At 34.6% G+C, this 21,948-nt stretch overlaps 1 protein-coding gene across 1 annotated transcript; it reads left to right on the plus strand.

Moving 5' to 3' along the window:
- Window positions 1-8,241: 8,241 nt before the first annotated feature.
- LOC101256025 (uncharacterized) lies at window positions 8,242-21,284 on the plus strand. Its single transcript, XM_004246224.5, has 10 exons — window positions 8,242-8,565; window positions 8,650-8,905; window positions 12,562-12,747; window positions 14,367-14,459; window positions 18,009-18,191; window positions 18,275-18,377; window positions 18,461-18,646; window positions 19,083-20,197; window positions 20,363-20,763; window positions 20,841-21,284. The coding sequence occupies exons 2-10, from the start codon at window positions 8,687-8,689 to the stop codon at window positions 20,902-20,904; spliced, it is 2,550 nt and encodes an 849-aa protein (XP_004246272.1). The 5' UTR covers window positions 8,242-8,565; window positions 8,650-8,686; the 3' UTR covers window positions 20,905-21,284.
- The last annotated feature ends 664 nt before the right edge of the window (window positions 21,285-21,948 follow it).

A 21,948-nucleotide genomic window follows, 5' to 3' on the forward strand; every position in this document is an offset into this window, starting at 1 on the left:
ATGTGGAGTCCTTGTAGGATATGGTTAGGAATCCTACTTGGGGACCAAGTAAGATTTTCCCTATAAATAAAGGGTTTTCCTTCATTATAAATAAGATTGGTGAAAGCTCTATGAATCATGAATATACTATGAATAAGAGATCTTTTCTCTTTGCTCTACTTTCTTCTTCTAATTTTATATAGTTTCATAACAATATATATATATATATATATATATATATATATATATATATATATATAATATTTTAAAAATAAATAAATAAATATAGTCAGGCATTACAACTAGGATCAATTGACTTCTTTTTATAGTAAAATAAATTATTGTGTTATATAATTTTTTTTTTACTGTATATAGTTTTTTTGGTTGTTTAAAGTGCTTATATGTAGAATCAAGGAATTGCTTCACTGTGGTATTTAATTAATTTCAATAATAAATATGAAATGTATTTAATTAATTATTATTAAATTCTATTTTCATACTTTTATTAAAAATTAAAATAATAATTAATAATTAAAAATTTAGTAAGTTTTTCCATAAATAATTTGACTTGAATTAAAATCAGTAAATAATATTTTTTTTGAAATTTGTGGCTTTGACTTACACATATATAAAGCATTTAATTTTTTCAACTCTTATAGTATTAAATATTACATGTAAATAGTTGAAATTTTATTTTTTATAAGAAAAAAATACCTTTATAATAGCTTAACATTAATACATCGTAACATAAAAAATATAATTGATCATAACTATTAGAATAATACTGTCACGACCCAAATCGGGCCGCGATTGGCACCCACACTTATTCTATTATGTGAGCGAACCAACCAATCTAAATCCCACCATTTCAACCATAATAAACAAAATAAAATGCGGAAGACATAAAACTCATTAACGAAATCAATAATTAACTTTTAAAACTCAAACTTATTATTCCCCCAAAATCTGGAAGTCATCATCACAAGAACATCTATCCTCTAATTACTAAAGCTAAGAGTATCTAGAAAGCTTAGAGTAAATAAAAACAAGCTAGTCCATGCCGGAACTTCAAGGCATCAAGACATGAAGAAGAAGATCCAGTCCAAGCTAGAAGCGTTAGCTCACCCTGAAATCCGGTGTAATGAAGACTGGATAGAGTTGCGGTTGAGTTGAAGACGATGGCACGTTTGCTGCACTCCACAAATAATCAAAAAGAAAACATACAAGTAGGGGTCAGTACAAAACATAGGTACTGAGTAGATATCATCGGCCAACTCAAAATAGAAAATAATATATATCAGATAATATCATAAAATCAACTACAATACTCAACATGTGGCGTCTACAATTACCATAACCCTTGGTTACAACACCAAGCTCATTAATGAGGACTCACGCCTCCCCTTCATACTCATTTGGGAATTAGGTTCATTAAGTTGAGTATATTAACATATTTCAAGATTCATTCTCTTTACTAATCCTGGTGTCGGAACGTGACACCCGATCCATATTCTATCCTGGTGTCGGAACGTGACACTCCGATCCTCATATACTATCCTGGTACCGGAACGTGACACCCGATCCATATTCTATCCTGGTGTCGGAACGTGACACTCCGATCCTCATATACTATCCTGGTACCGAAATGTGGCACCCGATCCATATACTATCCTGGTGTCGGAACGTGACACTCCGATCCTCATGTACTATCCTGGTACTGGAACGTGGCACCCGATCCCCTAATCTCACTACTTTCGTTCATCAAGCCTTCCTTTATACCAAGGCATCATCATTAACAAAGTAGATTAGGGTTTCTTTTTCAAGATTTAGGATTCAATAGCTTCATCATGCTTATTTTATCACAATTTTATAATCACAATATGCAAACACATAATTAAGCATATAGAAGGGTTTACAACACTACCCAGTACATATCATTCGCTATTAAGAGTTTACTACGAATAGTATAAAAACCATAACCTACCTCCACCGAAGATTCATGATCAAGCAAGCAATTTCCTCAAGATCTTTGCTTTCCTCTTCGTTTCCTCTCTCTCTCTCGATCGTTTCCCCTCTCTTTCTGTTCTTTTCTTTTTCTTATTCAAACCCTCTTTCTTTTACCCTAATTAGCATATAATTAAGTATGAAAGATGATGAATTTAACCCATTAATTAATTCAAGGTTATCTCCTTTAACCCTCAAGAAATTGGATTATTAATATTCGCCATCTAAATTTATAATTATAGCAGGAATAGTCCAAAACGCCCCCTTAAAACATTTAAAGAAATCCGACTCAGCCTGGGATTACGCAGTCTATGACGGGCCGTCGTGCCTGCGACGGTCCGTCCTGCTGCTTCCGTCACAGAGTTTAGAGACTAGATTTTACCAAGGGTCTGTGACGGCCCGTCACGCCTGTGATGGTCCGTCCTTCCATTCCGTTATGAAGTTCAGGGAGTCGATTTCAGTACCCGAAATTCAGAATTCTAAGTGTTTTGGAACGAGACCCCCTCGACGGTCCGTCGTGCCCATGACGGTCCGTCGTGGGATCCGTCATCTCAGCCAGTTTTTCCAGAAATAAAATCTGTTGCTCAAAACGACTAAACAGGTCGTTACAAATACTATAACAAAAAATTTATATGTATTAAAAAAATTTCATAAATATTTTCTTATGACATTTGAAAAAATTCGTGCAACGCACAGATATAAATACTAATTGATATAATATCCTCTACTAATATTTATATTATAAGAAGATTAAATAATGCACTTCCGTATTATAAGAGTACTAGTGCACTTGATTAAAGATTAAGATTAAGTTATTTACATAGAAGACTAGATATTAATTCTTGCGAAACAATTTTTTAGTCCTTTTCTGATGCACTTATATCATAGAAATTTTAGATTTGCTATTAAGTACGATAGTACATTTTGCACGAGACTTTTGTCATAGTTCGTTCATCGTAAAAGCATCTCATTAATCTTTTATTACTAAAATTCTCCATTAGAAAGTAATAGTAGCTTTACGTTAATTAAGATTTTGATTGGTGCAAAAATATAAAAATAAATAAATAAATTATATTTGATGTTCATGTATTACGAATGTCCTGACTTGCATACTCATGTGGTAGTTGTCCAAAATTTAATATTTGTTATAAAGTGGTAAAACTTTAAAGTGGACCATTTTCCACAATGCTGACCTCTGATCATGACACATCTATCCTTTAATTTACCTACCTTCCAAATAAGGAAAATAAAACAAAGAAGAAGAACAGGAAGAAGAAAGAAATCGTTGAATTTGTGGACTGAATTGTTTTATAATTATAATCTTAGAATTGATCTAATGGACTCATTTGAAAAATTAACGAGTAAGTTGTAGTGAGGGTTGAAATATCACTCGCACTCAAAATTAGCTGGTTCTCCCCAATAGTATTTTCGTGGTTATGTGATTATAATTATAAAAAATAAGATAAATTAATTTTAATTTTTGATAGAACAAAATAAGATATTTAGAATTAAATATGAAATAAAATTTTTATGATTTTTTTATCAACGGTAAAAATTTATTTTGGGATTAATTTATACTATTAACCAGAAATAGTATAAATTTATTAGGGGTATCAATTATGATATAATTCGAGATTATTTATAAAATTTACACCATATCATTTTTTCAATCATTTATATTATATAAACAAAAATTAGCTTTCATAACCATTCAATTATCTCAATTTCTCTTTAATGTTGATACGATTTGATTGATTTTTGTTGTATCTTTTAAAAGAATATAAAAATTAAGAGTCTGTTTGGCTCAGCTTAAAAGCTGGTCAAACTAATTTAAAAGTTGGTTTTAACTTATTTAGCTGTTTGGCAATACTCCAAATAACTTATTTTAAGTTTTAAAAAAATTATTTTAAGCCAAAAGTTAAAAGCTGGGGTAGGGGTGCTTTTTTTTTAGCTTATAAGCTGTTTTAAGTTGATCACATTTTTACCTTTTTGCCCTTAATATTTTTATACAATCTCCAAATTATCCACATAACCCTAACATCTCTTTCTACATTTTTCCCTTTTCACGTGTGGATGATAGACAATTACTATTACTAATGAATGAAAATAAAATAAATCTTAAATCTTTCAAGTGATCTATTCAAATTATATATTATCAAAATGTAAAATAAGTTGCACATATAACTTAAATAGAAATTTCTATTCTTCTTATAAATAATTTGTGATAATAAAGAAATATATGAATGATAGGCAATTATTATTACCTATGGATGAAACTAAAATAAAATCTTAAATCGTTCTTTGATCTATTCAAATTATATATATATCTTTAAAATCTATAATAAATTTATATTCCTCTTATAAATAATTTCTGATGAGAAAAAAATATGTGAATGATAGCAAATTATAATTATTTATGGCTGTAAAATATAAATTAATTAACTTTTATTATGTTAACAACTTTTAAAGGTATTTCAGACATTTTGATTTAAAAAGTTGTTTATCAGCACTTATTTGCCAAACACATCAACAACTTTTTTTTTTAACTTCAGCACTTTTATCCAAACGCATAACTGCTTATTTTAAAAATAAGTTTCAGCACTTTTAAAAGTACTTTTTTTAAAGCTGCTTTTATTAAGCCCATCCAATGTAACAACCCATTTAGTCGGTTTGAGCAGTAGAATTATTTTTGATAAATACTTACTGGATCGACGGACCACGCGACGGATCGTCATGGTCACGACGGACCGTCATGGACTCCGTCGTCCCACACTTGTGCAATTTCTTCTGCTGCTCTCTGCACTACCCTCGACGGCAAGTATGACGAACCGTCATAGGCACAACGGTCCGTCGAGCGTCTTCGTTCCAAAACACTTCGACTCTTGGAATCTGGGTACTGGGATTACTTCTCTGAACGTCGTGACGAACCTGCCAGACGGACTGTCATAGATACGACGGACCGTCACAAGCTGCGTAACCCCACACTTGGTCGGACTTCCGCTAAATTTAAAATGGGTGTTTTGGACTATTCATAATTATAATTATGAAATTAGTGGGGTAATTTTAATAACTTATTTAGTTGGTGGTTAAAGAAGATAATAGTGAAATAAATAGTGGGTTACTTTTATTATTTTTTATATAATTGATTATATGATAATTAGGGTAAAAAGAATCTGTAGAAGAAAAATAAAAAGAGCAGAAGAGGAGAACGAAAGAGAGAGCGTGAACGAAAGAAGAAAGCAAGCGACTTAGACTTCAGATTGAAAAGGTTCATAGGCACTGAGGAAGGCAAAGGCATTGGAGAGGTAGCTTGCTTGATTTCGGTTCTTCGGTGGAGGTAGGTTATGGTTTATTTCTATGTGATAGATAAACTCTAAATAGCGATCGATATGTATTGAGTGATATTGTAAAGTCTCCTCTGTACTTGATTGTGTGGTTGTATGTTTTGATTGTGTAGTTTGTGGTTGGCCTAAAATTATGAGACTGTTGAATTTCTAATCTTGAACCCTCTCTATTAAAATGACGCCTTGAATAAAGAAGGCTTGATGAAATAAATAATGAGATAATTGGATCGGAGTGTCACGTTCGGACACGGTATTATGGATCGAAGTGTCACGTTTCGACACGGTATTATGGGATCGGAGTGTCACGTTTCAACACGATAACATTAAAGGAAAGGAATCTTGAATTATCTTAATATACTCAAATTCAAAGAACCTATTTCTCAAATGAGTATGGTGTGGAGGCGTGAGTCCTCATAGGTGTGCTTGATGTTGTGATTGATGGTGTACCTATTATGGTGTTGTTGTCAATGGTTCATGTGGTTGTTGCTTGCCACCTGTTAAGGATTGTAGTTGATTTTATATTATTATTCAATATATATTGTTTTCTATTTTGAGTTGGCCGATGATACCTACTCAGTACGTGTTCCTTGTACTGACCCCTACTTGTATTTTCTTCTTTGTTATTTTGTGGAGTGCAGCAAGTGTGCCATCGCCATCGACTTCGACTCGCCCTCAGCTCTAGCCAGTTTTCAGCACATCAGAGTTCGGGGTGAGATATTATTCCTAGCTCGTGTTGGATTCTCTCCTCCATGTCTTGATGTCTTTGAATTTCGGACATGGACCATCTTTTTACTTATTTTGGTTTCTTAAATACTCTTAGACTTGGTAATTTGAGGATAGATGTTCTTGATGTGATGACTTCCAGATTTTGGGGATAATAAGTGTTAAACTTTAGAAGCTTATTTACTTGGTTACGTTAATAAGTTTTAGGTCTTCCGCATTATTTTTGTTAATTATAGTTGAACTATTGATAAATGTTGGGGTTTAGATTTGTTGGTTCGCTCACCTAGTAGGCTAAGTGTGGGTGCCACTCATGACTCGTTTTGGGCCGTGACATCCAAACGGGCCCTAAAACACACTATCATGTATATTTGTGTATGACTTTGACACCTAGAAAGAATATATATAGATTCATCTCATTATATTATGATAGTGTAAAATAATATTAAGAACGAAAAAAATAATAATTTACTATCACATGTGTGAAAATCAATTAAAATGAAACTTAAAAACTGCATTTATTTAATTTAAGTATCCAATAAGAAAAATTTAAATCATAAGAACGAAAAGTATCTAATGACGTGTAGCTTGTTATTCAAAATAGTTGCAATACATTGTAGCTTACTAGTTAATATTCGAGAATTGAGATGTTATAACTAATAAATTTGTCCGTGTTTTGTGCTATTATAAAAGACGATATAATGTCAATAATTATTTATCCAGAAATGTAATTGATTTTGTACAAAAAAACATTTGGTTAGTAGCTAGACTTCCAACAAAGTCATGAGTTACTCCTTTGAACCAAAAAATGTAAATTACGATAATTAATTTTTTTATAAAACACAAAACAAAGAAAAATCATAAAGAGAGCTACAAAAAGGGAACACTATTCTTACCATTTTAATCTTAATTACTAAAAAAAAAAAAAAATATGAAATCAATATACAATCTTCTTGTCAACATTCATAACTCAGACAAGCCGTTCACTATCAATAGCCTTCATTTTATTCTTCATGTCAAACTAAAGAATGAATCAGATGAGTATCCTAAACATAACAATTTAAAAGACTAATATGATCATTCTTCAAAGTCTTACAATACTTCTATCAATGAAATAAATAAAAATTTTACCCAAAAATTATAATAAAGATGTTCAAGAGACTCAAAGACATTATTATGTAGATTTTAGTATCATTTAAAACTTATAGTGAAAGAATTGTAATTGAAAATTCATCAATTTTTTTTATTTAGACATTTTTGAGAAAGTAAAAGGTCAAGTGATAGAAGAAAGTAAATAATTCTGTGGTTTGATTTGGAAGAATATGATGAAGACTATTGAATGATGATTGTGGCTTGTGGCTTGTGGAAATGGATATTAACAAAAACTCGGAAGGCTATATGTATTGATTTCATATAATTAGATGTTTTAATGATTAAGACCATAAGAATGTTGTCATATTATTTATTTATTTTTCTTTATTTTATATTTTATGTTGATTTCATATAATTGTGTCACGATGACTTTGAGTGTTAATTATGTTATCGTTTGTAATCACTTCTATACATTATCTTGAGTCCAAGGCAATTTTTTTAATGTTTTATTATTTTAAAGCTTATATAAAATTTAATTATTCGATACGATTCAATATTTTTTTGATTTATCTTTATAAGATAAAAAATCTATGCAATTATTCGATACAATTATAAATTTCTATAAAAATTATCAATTAATTATATTTTTTTAAAAAAAGAACCTAAAAATCAGTTCAATTTAGTTGATCGAGTCTTTTTTAAAAATACCATTGACACCCTTAATTTTTGACAGAGTATTTATTTCCTCTTTATTTTTTTATTGACTATATACAAGCCATCAAAAGAGAGTAGGTGAGAGAGGATTAGTTTTAGGGTTTGAAAGAGTTAAAAGAGGAGTAATTACTATCAAGATTTATTTTTTTTCTCCAGTCTAGTAATAAGACTTGGACCAAAAAATAACAACATTTACTAGTAAGTAGTTACAATTTAATGATTTTTGCCTAAAAATCAAGAATGGTAAATGTATTTATCGAGAATATCAGTACACCATTATTTCAATCACCTAATTCTTTACCCAGACCCCAACCTCCAACACACACATACCCCAAAAAAAAGAAAAAGGTTATATTATTACAAATTAAAGAAATACATTTTAAAAGCAGACTCTATTTAAAATCTTTTTTGTTTTATGTTGAAATAATTAAATTAAAAAAAGAAAACAGATTCTGGGACAAAAAAAAAAACCAACTACTAAATTCTCACTAAATGCCCAGTTTTTGAAAAATTAGTCTTTTCTTGATTCATGTTTTTTGAGTTTCATTTTTCTTGGAAATTTCAACTTTGATTTTGGCTATTGTTTTTCTCTTCAATCTTTTCCCTTTTCTTCATCACTCCCAAATTCCCCTTTTCAGAGTGAAAAAGTTAGAATCTTTTTCATTCTTTACTCTCTTTTTGGGAGTTAAGAGTTGTTGTTTCATTGAATCCAGTTGAGTTTCTGATCAAATAATGATTTGGGGTTTTATAATTAAATTGATAATAGCAAAGTTTTAATTTTTTTGGGTGTATTTAGGGAGCCAGACGACGGCGGTACAGTCGAGGAGCAGGAGATGTTGGTACCATCACAGTCACCGGCGTTCTTGTTCTCTTCTCCAGAGATACCTGCAAACCTAACTGTTTCTGATATTGGGCCTCAGAGATGGGCGGTGGCGGAGGAAGTTACTCAGGACATTCTTCGGAGAGTTCAGCCAACTACTGTATCAGAAAACCGAAGACAAAGAGTCATTGAATATGTTCAGAACTTGATCCGAGGTTCACTTGGTTGTGAGGTAAAGTGTTTTGACTAACATTACATTTTTAAAATTGTGTTTAATCTTTTGGTTGTTGGAAGTGGAAGTTGGAGCTTTAGTAGTTTAGTTTAGTATTTTTTTTTTAGAAGCATAAGCTTAATGTTAATGGTTCAATTTGCTTGTCTTGTTTAAATTCCCACTGAAAGATAGTGGGTGCAGGTGCACATGCTGCTTATATACAAGATTCACGTAAGCTTGTGTTTGATTTACTCATGTTTATTATGTTACTGCATTATGACCTACAGTTCATGATTAAGAATTCTCACTACAACAAGGTCTTCTTGACATGAAATGATTGATTGAACTGCAATTTATGGAAGTGATTTTTCATGATTGTGAAGTAATACGAGTAGGTCTACGTGGATGTTGTGTTCATTGGGGAAGGGATGTCAAGTAACTAAGTGATAAACTTGGTTAAGCATGGCTTTGTAAGTTGAGAGTCATTAATACGGCTTCAGCTTATACAATTTAGAGTTATTGCAGTTTTTTGAGTAGTAGGTTTTCTAACGTGAAATTTCTTTTAGCTGGAAATAAATTTTACTTGAATGTTCTTAGTACTAGGAAGTCTTATACATCTAGCTGGAGTGCAGCATTTATATTATGTTGAGAGAGTTGTTTGGTTGATCTTTATCAATTAAAGGAAAACAATGTTTGGTTTGAATTCTAGTTTATGTAAATGATAATTTTGATCAGTGTAGCTCATTCATTAAGTGCTATATTTATTGACTCGGTGTATTTATGATCAGGTTTAGGGCATGGTTTGCTTACATAGAAACTTACTCGTTGATTGTCCATGCTATTGCTATAATTTATTGAACATAGGAGCAGAATAACGGTAGAGTAAAGTCAAAGTATTAACAAAAAAGGGTGGGGCAGTGGGTGCAGATATCAAGAGGAGAAGGAGAGTTATATGCCAGTGATACCTAATAGGTCGATCGCTTCAGTTTATGGAATGGGAACAAGGTTGCAAATTTTCCATAGAACAAACCATCAAGAAATTCCAACTTTAGCATGGTTTGGAACTTGGTGAATAATGGGTCTGTCCTTCCACCCTTCTCCACTTACATACCACACTTTTGGTCAATGGAAGGGAATGTGCACCTAACTTTCACATCATACACTAGGCTATGATCATTGAACCAGTGCCCTAGGGCATTTTTTAGATTACACATTTCTTAATTTATATATATATATATATGAGTCAATTTAGATGGAATATTTAAGGTATACAATGGTAAAGTTTTTTAGAGAAGATGGGTAACATCACATATCTCTGAAGGTTTGATTTGTAGTTAAAGCCAAAAGATGTTTGTAAATGGTAAAACATGAGGATAATGATTTAAATTGCTAAATTTAGCATTCCAAAATCGCTACTAAATTATTTGATGAGGTCACAATTTTAATTTGCTACTGCATCTGTGAATCATGGTTTAAATGGTGCTAGATCCATGGTTCAGGTGTCTAAATTATCTATCCATAATAAAACTTCCTTTCAAATGCACTACTGTAATTAAGATAGTAAAATTAGAGTAGAAAACCTTTGGACTAAACCTAGATTACAAGAGACACAACTGCTCAACAAAAAGAAGATAGCTTGTAATCTTCTAACCGTAGTGACTTCTTTCCATTTCAAATATGTTATTAATGTTTAGTATGTTTGTCTCAAACACCACAATTTAAAAAAAAATGCTTCTGAAAAAAAAGTGCTTCTGACCTAAAAACGCTTGGCCAAAAGGCTCTATATTTATTGCCTTGGTGTGTTATGATCATGTTTAGGGCATGGTTTTGATTACTTAGAAGCTTACTTGGTGATTGTTGATGCAGTTGCTATATCTTATTGAGCATTGGAGCAGAATAATGGTGGTTTGAAGTCGAGTATTAACGAGAAGGGGGTGGGGGTTTACAGATCAAAAGGAGAAGGAGAGTTATATAACAATACTACCTCTAATAGGTAGATCACTTCAATTTATGCAATGGGAATAAGGTTGCAAATAGTCATAGAACAAACCATTGAGAAATTCCAACTGAAGCATGGGTTGGAACTTGATGAATAATGGGTCTGTCCTTCTACCCTTCTCCACTTACATACTACTCGACTTTTAGTCCATGGGAGGGAATATGCACCTAACTTTACATCATGTACTAGTGTATTATCATTGAAATAAATAGGTCACAGTTTTTTCTTAGTTCAGATGGAATATTTTGAGGCATAAAATGGTGAAGTTGTTAAGATAAGATGGTTAACATCACATTTTTCTGAAGGTTTGATTTGTATTTTAAGTCAGAAAGGCTTGTTAATGATACATCATGCGCATAATAATTTAAATTGCTAAATTTAACTTTCCAAAATTGCTATTGGATCATTTGATGAGGTCACAGTTTCGATTTGCTAGTACATCTATGAATCATGGTTACCTGGTGCGTGCATGGTGCTAGATCCATCGTTCAGGTGTCCAAATTGCTTATCCTTGGCAAAACTTCCTTTCAAATGCACTACTATAATTAAGAAAGTAAAATTAGACTAAAAAGCCTCTGGACTAGCCTTCTAGATGACAAGATATCCTATGTTGCGTGGACTCTTTAAAAATGATGATGGGGCATGTCTGATCCTCCATAAGTAGTGCATTTTTGGAGGATCCGACATGGGTGCGGCATCAACTGTGGAGAGTCCGAGCTACATAGAATATAGCTAGGCAATATTAACAAAAAGAAGATAGCTAGGTAGTATGAACTATAATAATCTAACTGTGTTAGGTGACTTGCTTCGGATATGTTATTAATGAAGACCTATTAATCTATATCTTTTGTTGGGTGATGTACCATGGTTAATTAGAGGTAGTGGGACATATTTTATTTTTTTTGGTTTGGAGTTTTTCTTTATCTTTTTTTGCAAAGGTTTGACAGGTCTTCGTATTTCTACAATTTTAATTTGATGCGTCTGTGATTTATGGTTATGCTGGTGCATGCATGGGGCTAGATCCATGGTTCAGGTGTCCAAATTGTTTATCCATAGCAAAACTTCCTTTCAAATGCACTGCTATGATTAAGAAAGTTTCATTAGACTAGAAATCCTCCAGACGAATCCTAGATGAGAAGATACACAACCATTCAACGAAAAGAAGATAGTGAGGCAGTATGAACAATGTTCTAACCGTGTTAGGTGACTGCTTTCATTTCGATTATGTTGTTAATGTAGGCCCATTCATCTATATCTTTTGATGGCTGATGATAGCATGGTTAATTAGAGGTATGGTGACATGGGGGCTTCTCTATTTAGAGTTGGTCCCCATGAAGTATAATATGAGTTCAGGTTTAAGGGGAACATCGGTGGAGGGAAAAGGACAGCTAGGGGTAGGGAAATTGGTGAAAGAACAGTAAATCTCTTTCTATTTTTTTAAAAAATAAAATAAAATAAAAGAACAGTAAATCTCGTTTGACACATTTTATGATAAATCATTTCCTCTACTCAATTTGAGACAGGATAGTTCAAGACAAATTTGTTTTTGGTTTAGAGTTTTTCTTTTTTTCCAATTTTCTACAATTTTTATGTTTTCATATTTTATGTTTGCACTCAATGTAATTTTGTGCTTTGAGTCCAAATCTTGAATGAAATGTTTTATTGGAACCAATTACAGGTATTTCCTTACGGTTCTGTCCCATTAAAGACCTATCTTCCTGATGGAGATATTGATTTGACCGCATTTGTTGGAAAATTTTTTGAGGATGCTTTTGCTGATGATCTGGTGTCTACGCTTGAAGCAGCAGATCGAAATAAGGATGCAGAATTCTCTGTAAAAGATGTTCAGTTGATTCGTGCTGAGGTGCTAGTTGTACTGTTCAATATGTTATACTATCTTCGTCCGATTTTATGTGATGGTGTGTTATCAGGCACAAAGCATCTTGCAGGACTGGCATCTGGTCTTTATGTTTGATGTTGTTGGTTTACTTTCTACGCTTTTAGTAATATTTACTTATGAAAAATATCTTATTTTGAGGCGTGTCCCCCTTTTTAAGGAAAGATAAGGTTTGTTCTTGGTACTTAAAAGTTGAAATTTTTAAAGTCCTCTTCTGTGAAAGTAGTAAACCTTTTAGTTGGCGCGTGCAATCTCAAGCGCTCGGCTTTGATTGCTAGAGGCCTAACTCTTTGATTGTGTTGCTCAAAAATGATTTTATTTCTATTATGTTCTTACTGAAGAAGCTGGAAAATCTAGGTTGTCTGTTGTTGTCAGTTGTGAATTAAATTAGGTTTATTGATACATCATTAGTAAATTAAAGCGTGCTCTTTCTAACCGCTGGGTGAGATGGTAACATACTTTAACATGGTATTAGAACCGGCAGGGGTCTTTGGTTTGAGTTTCACCACCATCCATTATTAAAAAGAATTTTCATATGCTTGGTCCCTGGAAAAAGAATCAGGTCCGCACATGAATGCACATGAGGGAGCGTGTTGAAAACACAATTAAGTAAATTTTAAGTGTGCTCTCTAACAATTGAAGCTTTTACATGAGATGGTGATATACTTTAACAAGGTTAACTGAACTTTAGTTGTTTGTATCAATGATCGATTTAGTGAAGTATCTGAATCGTCATAATCATCAAGTTCAACTTTGATTTCCGTGTTTATTCCCATGATATAACTTATCATCTTGTGAGCTGTATTTCCTTTTCCTTTATTTTTCTATCCTTTGATCGCTCTCTCCTTTGCTTTTCACATAACACACTGGAAACACTAAATTGCTACCTGTACTAATTTAGCTAACATCATATTTGGCATAGTTTTTATTTATTTTATGTTTGTATAAAAGTTCTCAAATTTGGCATGATTAGAGTTTCTTTTTTGATGAAATCCCAATCATCTGTTTCCTTGGTGACCTGGATTTACTAGTTATGCTTTCGGGAAACCATTCGACTAGCAAGTTCTTTTCCCCTTCTTGTTGGTGGTGGGGTAAATCAAGATCTTTTTTATGAAGAGCACCAAGTCTATGTCATGTTTAGACATAAATACCTCTTAAGTTTTTGAAGTCAACAACTAGGTATATAAAGGGATCTTCAACCAAAAGTACAAACGGAATAAAAGAACAATGTTGACTTTATACACTGGTCTCTCCACTCCTAAGTTCTTGGCTGATCCTTTTTCCCTAAATTGTTTGAACCATGCAAAGAGGATTGCCTTTTGTATTTTTTTTGCACTCCATTTCTCTACCCTCCAACTAGTGACTTCATCCCGCCACTCTTTCAGATGATTACCAAGTTATAAAAAAAAGGTAGTATATCAAGGCTCAAAGCTCTCTTGCAAATAGTATCATGTCCTGCATATTCCCTGCATATTACACATGCATCTCACCAACTTTATTCTCTTGTTCCTTGCAAATTCGTGTCTTAAGTTTATCATTGTTAATGCTAAAGCTTTGAACTCTGACGTTTTACTCTCATATGGCAGGTTAAGCTTGTAAAATGCATTGTGCAGAACATAGTTGTTGATATTTCCTTAAACCAAATAGGTGGCCTTTGTACTCTCGGCTTTCTTGAGCAGGTAGGTGTAAACTTTTGTGAAACTTACCTCTTTTAAATATTAGAAGGTGGTTGTTGAACTGTTGAACAATACACTCTATATGCAGTTGATTGTGTTGTAAAATATTACTCTGGGCATGTTGTCTTTTTGCCTGTCTTGCTATGCTAAATGTGTCAAGATACAAGTATTAAAAGATTGTTTTTGCAATCTTGAAAAATATGGGGCTGAATAGTTGCATTTTCAGATTTATTAGTTGGTTTGATATGTTATTAAAGTTATATCAGTTCCTTCCAATGTCACTGGTTGTGGACTTCCTTTTGTTAAGTAAATATTTTATTCACCAAGTGAACATTACAAAACATCAAAAAAGCAGGCTAGGACATGAAGCCCCAAATTCTGCTAAGCATCACATACTAATAACTATCCCTGCACACCTATTACATCAATAAAAGGTTTATTCATTGAGTTGTTGTAATCTACTACCTAATCTGTCTTGTTGGGAGCCTCTTCCATGCCCATGTCGTATGATATGTCTAAAATTCTGTAGTTTTGTTCCATCCTCAGGCAATAAATGGTTCCAGCCAAAGTCATCCTATACACTTGTGCTACACTATTTTGACCTTTTCACATGTGTGAGTGCCCACTGTACTTCTTGCCAAACGTATTGAATCACAAGAATGTTCCACCATTCCCAAGTACAGGTTTTTTCAATTACTAAGCGCTTGCAGAGAATGTTAGAATTTAGAAAGTGCAAAAGTACTCATTCTTTGTCCTCCAATTATATTTATACGTCAGAGATAGTATTCATATAATTGTCCTTGGAGCCATTTTGGCGATTTTGATTAGACTCGCCAAACCGTTCGGCGATAAGCTGACTTTGTTTTACCTCGCTGTTTTGTCTTGTGCAATTGATTTTTCCCTCAGGCAACTATAATTTCAGGCGATGCATTTTGTCTTTGTCAAAGCACTTCAGCGATATGCCGAGTGGTCTTTTCTGTTGTTGGTCGTCGATGCACAGAAGTGGATTGAACTGTTACTTTCGACAAACCCCAGGCAGATTTGCAATACGCCAAACCCATTAGGCGATGTCTCACTCAAAATTTGCTCATGTCTTTCCTTTTTTGCCTGCTGTTCCTTCTATATCATGTTTAAGTACTCTCAGGACTCAATGATCTGAAACATAAGGAAACATAATAAAAAAAAGGCATAGAATGACATTGAGGACATCATTTTCATGTAGAAGATAGAGAAATTGAGTCTCTTAAACCCCCATCATCATAGGTACAACAAATAGTGTGAGAGATGGTAGATAATACCTGAAATCTAGGGACAATCACTATAGGAGAAATACGACGACTACTAGTAAGGAAGAATAAGCAACACTTTACTACCTATTAACCTTCTACCTCAATCCGTGTCTTCCACAATCTTCTATCTAATGTTATTTCCTCGGTAAGCTACTGTGTTATTTCGTATTGCTTCTTCGTCCTACCTCTACCTCTCCTGAAACCGTCCGTAGCACACCTCCACACTGGGGCATCCGTGCATCTCCTTTTCATATGTACGAACCACCTCAACCTCTTTCCTGTAGCTTGTCCTCCACTGATGTTACTCCTACCTTGTCCTACATATCTTCATTTTTTAATCTTATCGCTCCTTGTAGGCCCTCACATCCACTACAACATCCTCATCTTCTGAATGTGAGAGTACTTGGTTGGACAATACTTCATCCCATACAACATTGTTGGTCAAACTACCACTTTTTAGAACTTCCATTTAAGTTTTGGTGGCACCTTCTTATCACATAATACTCTAGATGCGAACCTCTGTTTGATCCACCGTGCACCAATACGATGTGTGATAATTTTCCTTTTCATTGGATAATAGACCCAAAATACTTGAATTTTGGATGGCATGTGAATCATGTGAATCAAGACTTACTTCCACGTCAACATCAGGCGTTACGTCACTGAACTTGCATTGAAAATATTCTGTTTTGGTCGTACTCAACCTGAACCTTTAGACTCCAGGCTCTGTCTCCAAAACCACCAATTTAGCGTCAACTCCACTACATGTCTCATCATCAGCACTATGTCATCTATAAATAACATTCACCATGACACTTCACCTTAAATTTTTTGTGTCAATTGATCTATCACCAAAGCAAGCAAAAACGAGCTAAGAGTTGATCCTTATTGCAACATAATCACGACTGAAAAATGCTTCGAGTCTCCTCTAGTGTTCTTACCTAGTTTTTGGCTCTATCGTACATGCCTTTGATCGGCGTAGCGTGCGCCACACTGAAACCGTTAGTCTTCAAGCATCTCCATAAACCTCCTTTGAGACTTTGTCGTTTGCTTTTTCTAGGTCGATGAACACAATGTAAAGGCCCTTCTTCCTCTCCTGACACTCTTCTACTAGTTTCCTAACAAGATGGATGATTTCTGCAGTTGATCGTCGATTCGTCGTGACATGCATCCAAATGTATATCGGAAATCGACACACCCCTCCTGACCCTCAGCTCCACCACCCTCTCCCAAACTTTTAAAGTGTGACTTAGAAGATTTATAATCCTATAGTTGTTGCAACTATGAATGTTACCCTTGTTCTTGTACAACAAAATCATTGTAATCCACTTCCACTCTTTAGACATTTTTGCTATCTTAAAAACTTCATTATATAATGTAGTTAACCGCTCCATATATCACTCATACATAACAGATTGATGTGGTATTTTCATATGATAATATGTGGTAGCGATCCTGCAACGGTGAGCTAACACCAAAAACCCGTCTTGGTTTCGTAGGAGCAAGTCATTTCAGTAGTTCTTAATAGCCACGTCAAACTCTGAATACTAGATACACGCCCTGCCTTTGCTCCTCCATAATTCAATTGGTATCTCATCTGGCCTGATCGCTCTTCCCCTGCGCATCCTACTTATGACACCTTTAACCTCATCTACCTTTATACACATACAATACCCAAAGTCACAACGCCTCTTTGAGTGCTTTATCTCCCCAGCATGACGTCTCTATCCCCCTCTTGGTTTTAGAGTTTATGGAAGCATGACGTCTCTATCCCCCTCTTGGTCTAATGAGCTTAGTCAGACTCTTCACTTTTGATGCTGCACCTGTGTCGGATTCTCCAAAAATACACTAATTTTGGTGAATCCGGCACACACCTGTTGACATTTGTAAAGAGCCCGAGCAACATAGCTGATGAGCGTCTCCTTTACCATTAGCCAATTTTGCCACACCTCTAGCATTAGCCATAGTCAAATCTTGGGAGCTCAATTTAAAAAAACTATTTCAAGGTTTAAAATGATTATAAATTGATGAAACCATGACTACTGTAATTGAGAAGATGTTGATGTTCTGATAACGCGAAGCTTTGTTCTTTTCTTGATAATCCTTCGGGAAGGAGTCAGGGGTGGTGGCTGGGGTTTGAATGAGAAAATGGAGAATGAGATTATTCTGGATCAACTTTTGTTTTTTGTAATTGTCTTTATCATTTTTGTTTGTGACATTGGAAGCGAACTTATTCACTTATTGGGTTCTGCTTACTTTACAGGTTGATCGCCTCATTGGAAAAGATCATCTATTTAAGCGCAGCATTATCTTGATAAAAACTTGGTGCTATTATGAAAGCCGGCTTCTTGGTGCTCATCACGGCTTGTTTTCTACTTATGCCTTAGAAACTTTGGTTCTGTACATCTTTCATTTTTTTCATACAACACTAGATGGTCCCTTATCAGTGAGTTCTCCTGGCTTAACTGATGATATTTCAGGGTTCAATTTGATATTGATGAGCCTAATGAATGATATGGTGAATTCTAGGTTCTCTATAAATTTTTGGACTACTTCGGGAAGTTCGATTGGGATAACTACTATGTTAGTCTAACTGGGCCTGTTCACATATCCTCTTTACCAGAATATGTTGGTAAGAAACATGTTCTGGCTGCAGTTTGTCCTGATCCTGTCACCTTTTGTTTGGTTCCAATGATTTTGTTTCCTATCATGCAGTTGGGGTGCCTGAAAATGATGGTGGTAATTTACTGCTCAGCGATGATTTCATTCAATATTGTCTTGAAAGGTTTTCAGTGCCTTCCAAAGATGGTGATTTAAATTCCCGTAAAATTCAGCACAAGTATCTTAATATAATTGATCCTCTAAAGGAAAGTAATAATCTTGGTCGCAGCGTCAGCAAAGGTATAATGTCTCCTAAACTTAATTCTCTATCCTCTTTGATACTGCCATATAATGCTCATGGTAATCAATGTATTTTATGCTGGTATCATATAAAATTGGACATGTAGTATTTCATAGTTGTCGGGGCAGGGTTAAAAGGATGCAAATTAGGTTTAATTCAATCAGAATTTTTGCAAACATAATGTGGTTTTTTCATAGTCAAACCAGATTATACCCAGTGGGGTTCAGATTATTCTTTTTGCCAATTGAGAATGAAAAAACTATAATCAGGTAATTTCTAGTATTTCCTGATTATGACATTTCAATAACTAGCTTCAGAGAAAAGGGTAGGTTTGGTTGTGGAAGCGAATTAGGACATTGAACCAGTAAGTCATCCAAGGCCTTTTTTTCCTTGACCGTTGAGTGATATGTTCTATCGTGTCTGTCTGTTATTCAGGGAATTTCTACCGGATACGAAGTGCCATCAATTATGGGGCTAGAAAGCTGGAAAGCATTCTTCTACAATCTGAAGATAATATTGTGGAGGAACTTTATAGTTTTTTCCCTAATACTATGGATCGGCATGATAGTGGAGAGAGGCCTGATGTTCAAAATCCGAGAAATGACTTCTGTCTTGCCTTTCCTGCTCCAAATTTTGATCCATCACAAATAGAGCAGGGAAAATCTGAATTAAGTTTTGCCAGTGATGGTGGAACACATGGAATTTGTAAGCTCAATCCTGATGGATCTTCTTGCAGAGAAGATGGACATCAGAAAGGCACTACAGAGGTGCATCAATCTATGCTGCCGTTGATGGCAGAGAGGCATGGAAAGGGAAGCCCGTTGGGTTACCGTCTTTTTGGTGATGCAGTAGATCTAGCCAGCTCCATTGAGAATGGCCTTTCAATATCTACAGATAGACCAGAATTTGGTGATTCAAGTATCAAAAGCTTCCAATTAACTCGGGGTATGCCTCATCATGCACCTCATATGTTTTTTGCTGACACCCGTGCGTACAATAGGGAGATGAAAAATGGGATTTACCATAAGAAACAGTATGGCAACTCTGAGAAGAATGTTTCTTCTGGGTCCTCGCTGCCTACTTATGAGGGGAAGGTTTTTACCGTCCATGGCTTGAAGCATACTCTATTGGATGTTAAGGAAGCTATCTCTTCTATTCCAAACTCTGGAGGTGATCATTTGAACTTGGATTTGGCGTCAACAAGTGGTGCTGAACTATCTTCGAAAGCTTTATCTGATCTAAGTGCGGACTATGATAATTACCTCAAGCATTTGCAGTATGGGCTCTGGTTTTATGAACATGCCTTGAATATTCCTGCTCTGACTGTACCTCAAGCACCACCTTCTCCATATCACATGAAGTACTCATGGGAAGCTGCTCAGCAGCCTTCATATATGAATACCAATGGGTTTTCTCATGGGAGTACAAATGGTGTTATCCCAAGTCAAGCATTTTACCCCATAAATCCAATGTTAATGCATGGTATGCCTTATGCTGCCTTGGAAGAGATGCCAAAGCAACGGGGAACTGGGACATACTTCCCGAATTTGGTATACTCATGTTCAACCTGTTGTTTATTGGCATTTTAAATGTATGGGGCTCACATGCAATACTCATTGCATATGTGGATGTCAGTCCTATGCATACATTTCTTTCTGTTGTGAGCTAAAGTATGTTCCTTGTTTGGTAAGTAATTTATGGCTTAATTTTTGCAGAATCATCCTCCACATGGTTATAGGCCATCAACAGTGAAGGGTAGACATCAGGCAGGATTGAGATCTCCCAGAACTAATGGCCGGGGAACTTTCTCGGAGATGCACACACTTGGGAGAAGTTACCATGAGCAGGTGCAATCTGAATCTTCTGCTGATCAAAGTAATGTCCACCCTTTATCATCCCCCCATAGGAGGGGACACCATAGTATGACAGGTATGGTTTTACCGACCGAGAGAACGGTTAATTTTGGTTCTGTTGGCACGGGGCCTTTGGGAACAAGCATCTCCGAAAGGAGTAGGCAACAAAGAACTGTTCCTTCTCTTACTCAACAGTCCAGCCCTGTATCTCCAGTACCAGCATTTCAGAGGTCAAATTCTGTATTTAGTAAGGAGCTTGATAGGTATGAGCGACTTTGATTAGTAGTAACTCCTACAGTATTCAATCACAAAACTCCTAAGCTTGCTTTTAAACATTCAGGGTTACCCTCAAGTCATCATACCATCTAAAAGATGAAGATGAGTTCCCCCCTCTCTCTTTCTGAGTGTGGGTTCTGGAGATGCTCCTGGTGTTCTGCTAGAAAAGAAGTATGATCTGGGCATTTCTGCCTCATGGTCGTCGTGATTTCAAATACATGATGTATTATTAGTCTTTTTAATGTGTAACTTTGTTCAAGGTGTTTGTACAATATTACAGATGATGTGTTTGTGTGTCGCAACTGTATAGGATGTTAAAATCATAGAAGTTCTTTTATGAGTCTCTGCTCTTGATTATAAGTTGTAGGCTTGTCATAAGATGACTTTTGGTTAAGTGCTTCGTTTGTAACAACAGGTAGGGAGTGAATGGAGATGTTGGAATGTAAACATCCCTTATTCTGGTTTTCGAAGTTTGCTTCTACGTCAAAAATCATGAAGCTTGAAGACATATTCTATCTTTGATTTTACAGCCTCTTAGCGTGGAGATTTTCCCTTCCAAATTATCTATAAGTGGTAATTAAGCTACAAGTAACATTTTCCAACAATTACTTTTTTTGGTTTAAATCTCAACTTTCGTACCATTCAAAATAACGTTTTCAAATCTTAGTTTATTCACTGTCCACTTCGAACCATGTTGTGTTTCTAACATGCTATTAGTCTATTGATGGAGTCGTGAGTAGTGGCTATGTAGAATGTGATGGAGATGTGAGTACGTGCAATTGTTTTGATATTTATTATTATCTCATAATGTGTTATCAATACGTTACTCTGTCATCTTGAGTGCGTATCTAACATTATCAAAGGTATATAGTAACTGTGGAGTTTCATGGATTGAATTTGGAATTGAGATTTGTCGTAGTAAAAGTGTTAGCTGCAGACGTATGGTAAAGTGATATGTTGTTGTTTAGTTCATGCAAATTATTAAGATAAGTAGCATATGCAAGTCAGAGTTTGAATTATGACTTTTAAGTTGAATGACATTTGATGCCTTTGAACAAGAATTTCAACACCACACACTGATTCCTTTATAGATTTAGGAATAGTTTACAATGTAAGATCAAGAGGATATATTCTTAAACAACTACACTATATGCTCCTGAGATTTCAGTCGT

Source organism: Solanum lycopersicum, chromosome 9, assembly GCF_036512215.1.
Source record: "Solanum lycopersicum chromosome 9, SLM_r2.1".
In the NCBI taxonomy this organism is placed as follows: Eukaryota; Viridiplantae; Streptophyta; class Magnoliopsida; order Solanales; family Solanaceae; genus Solanum; species Solanum lycopersicum.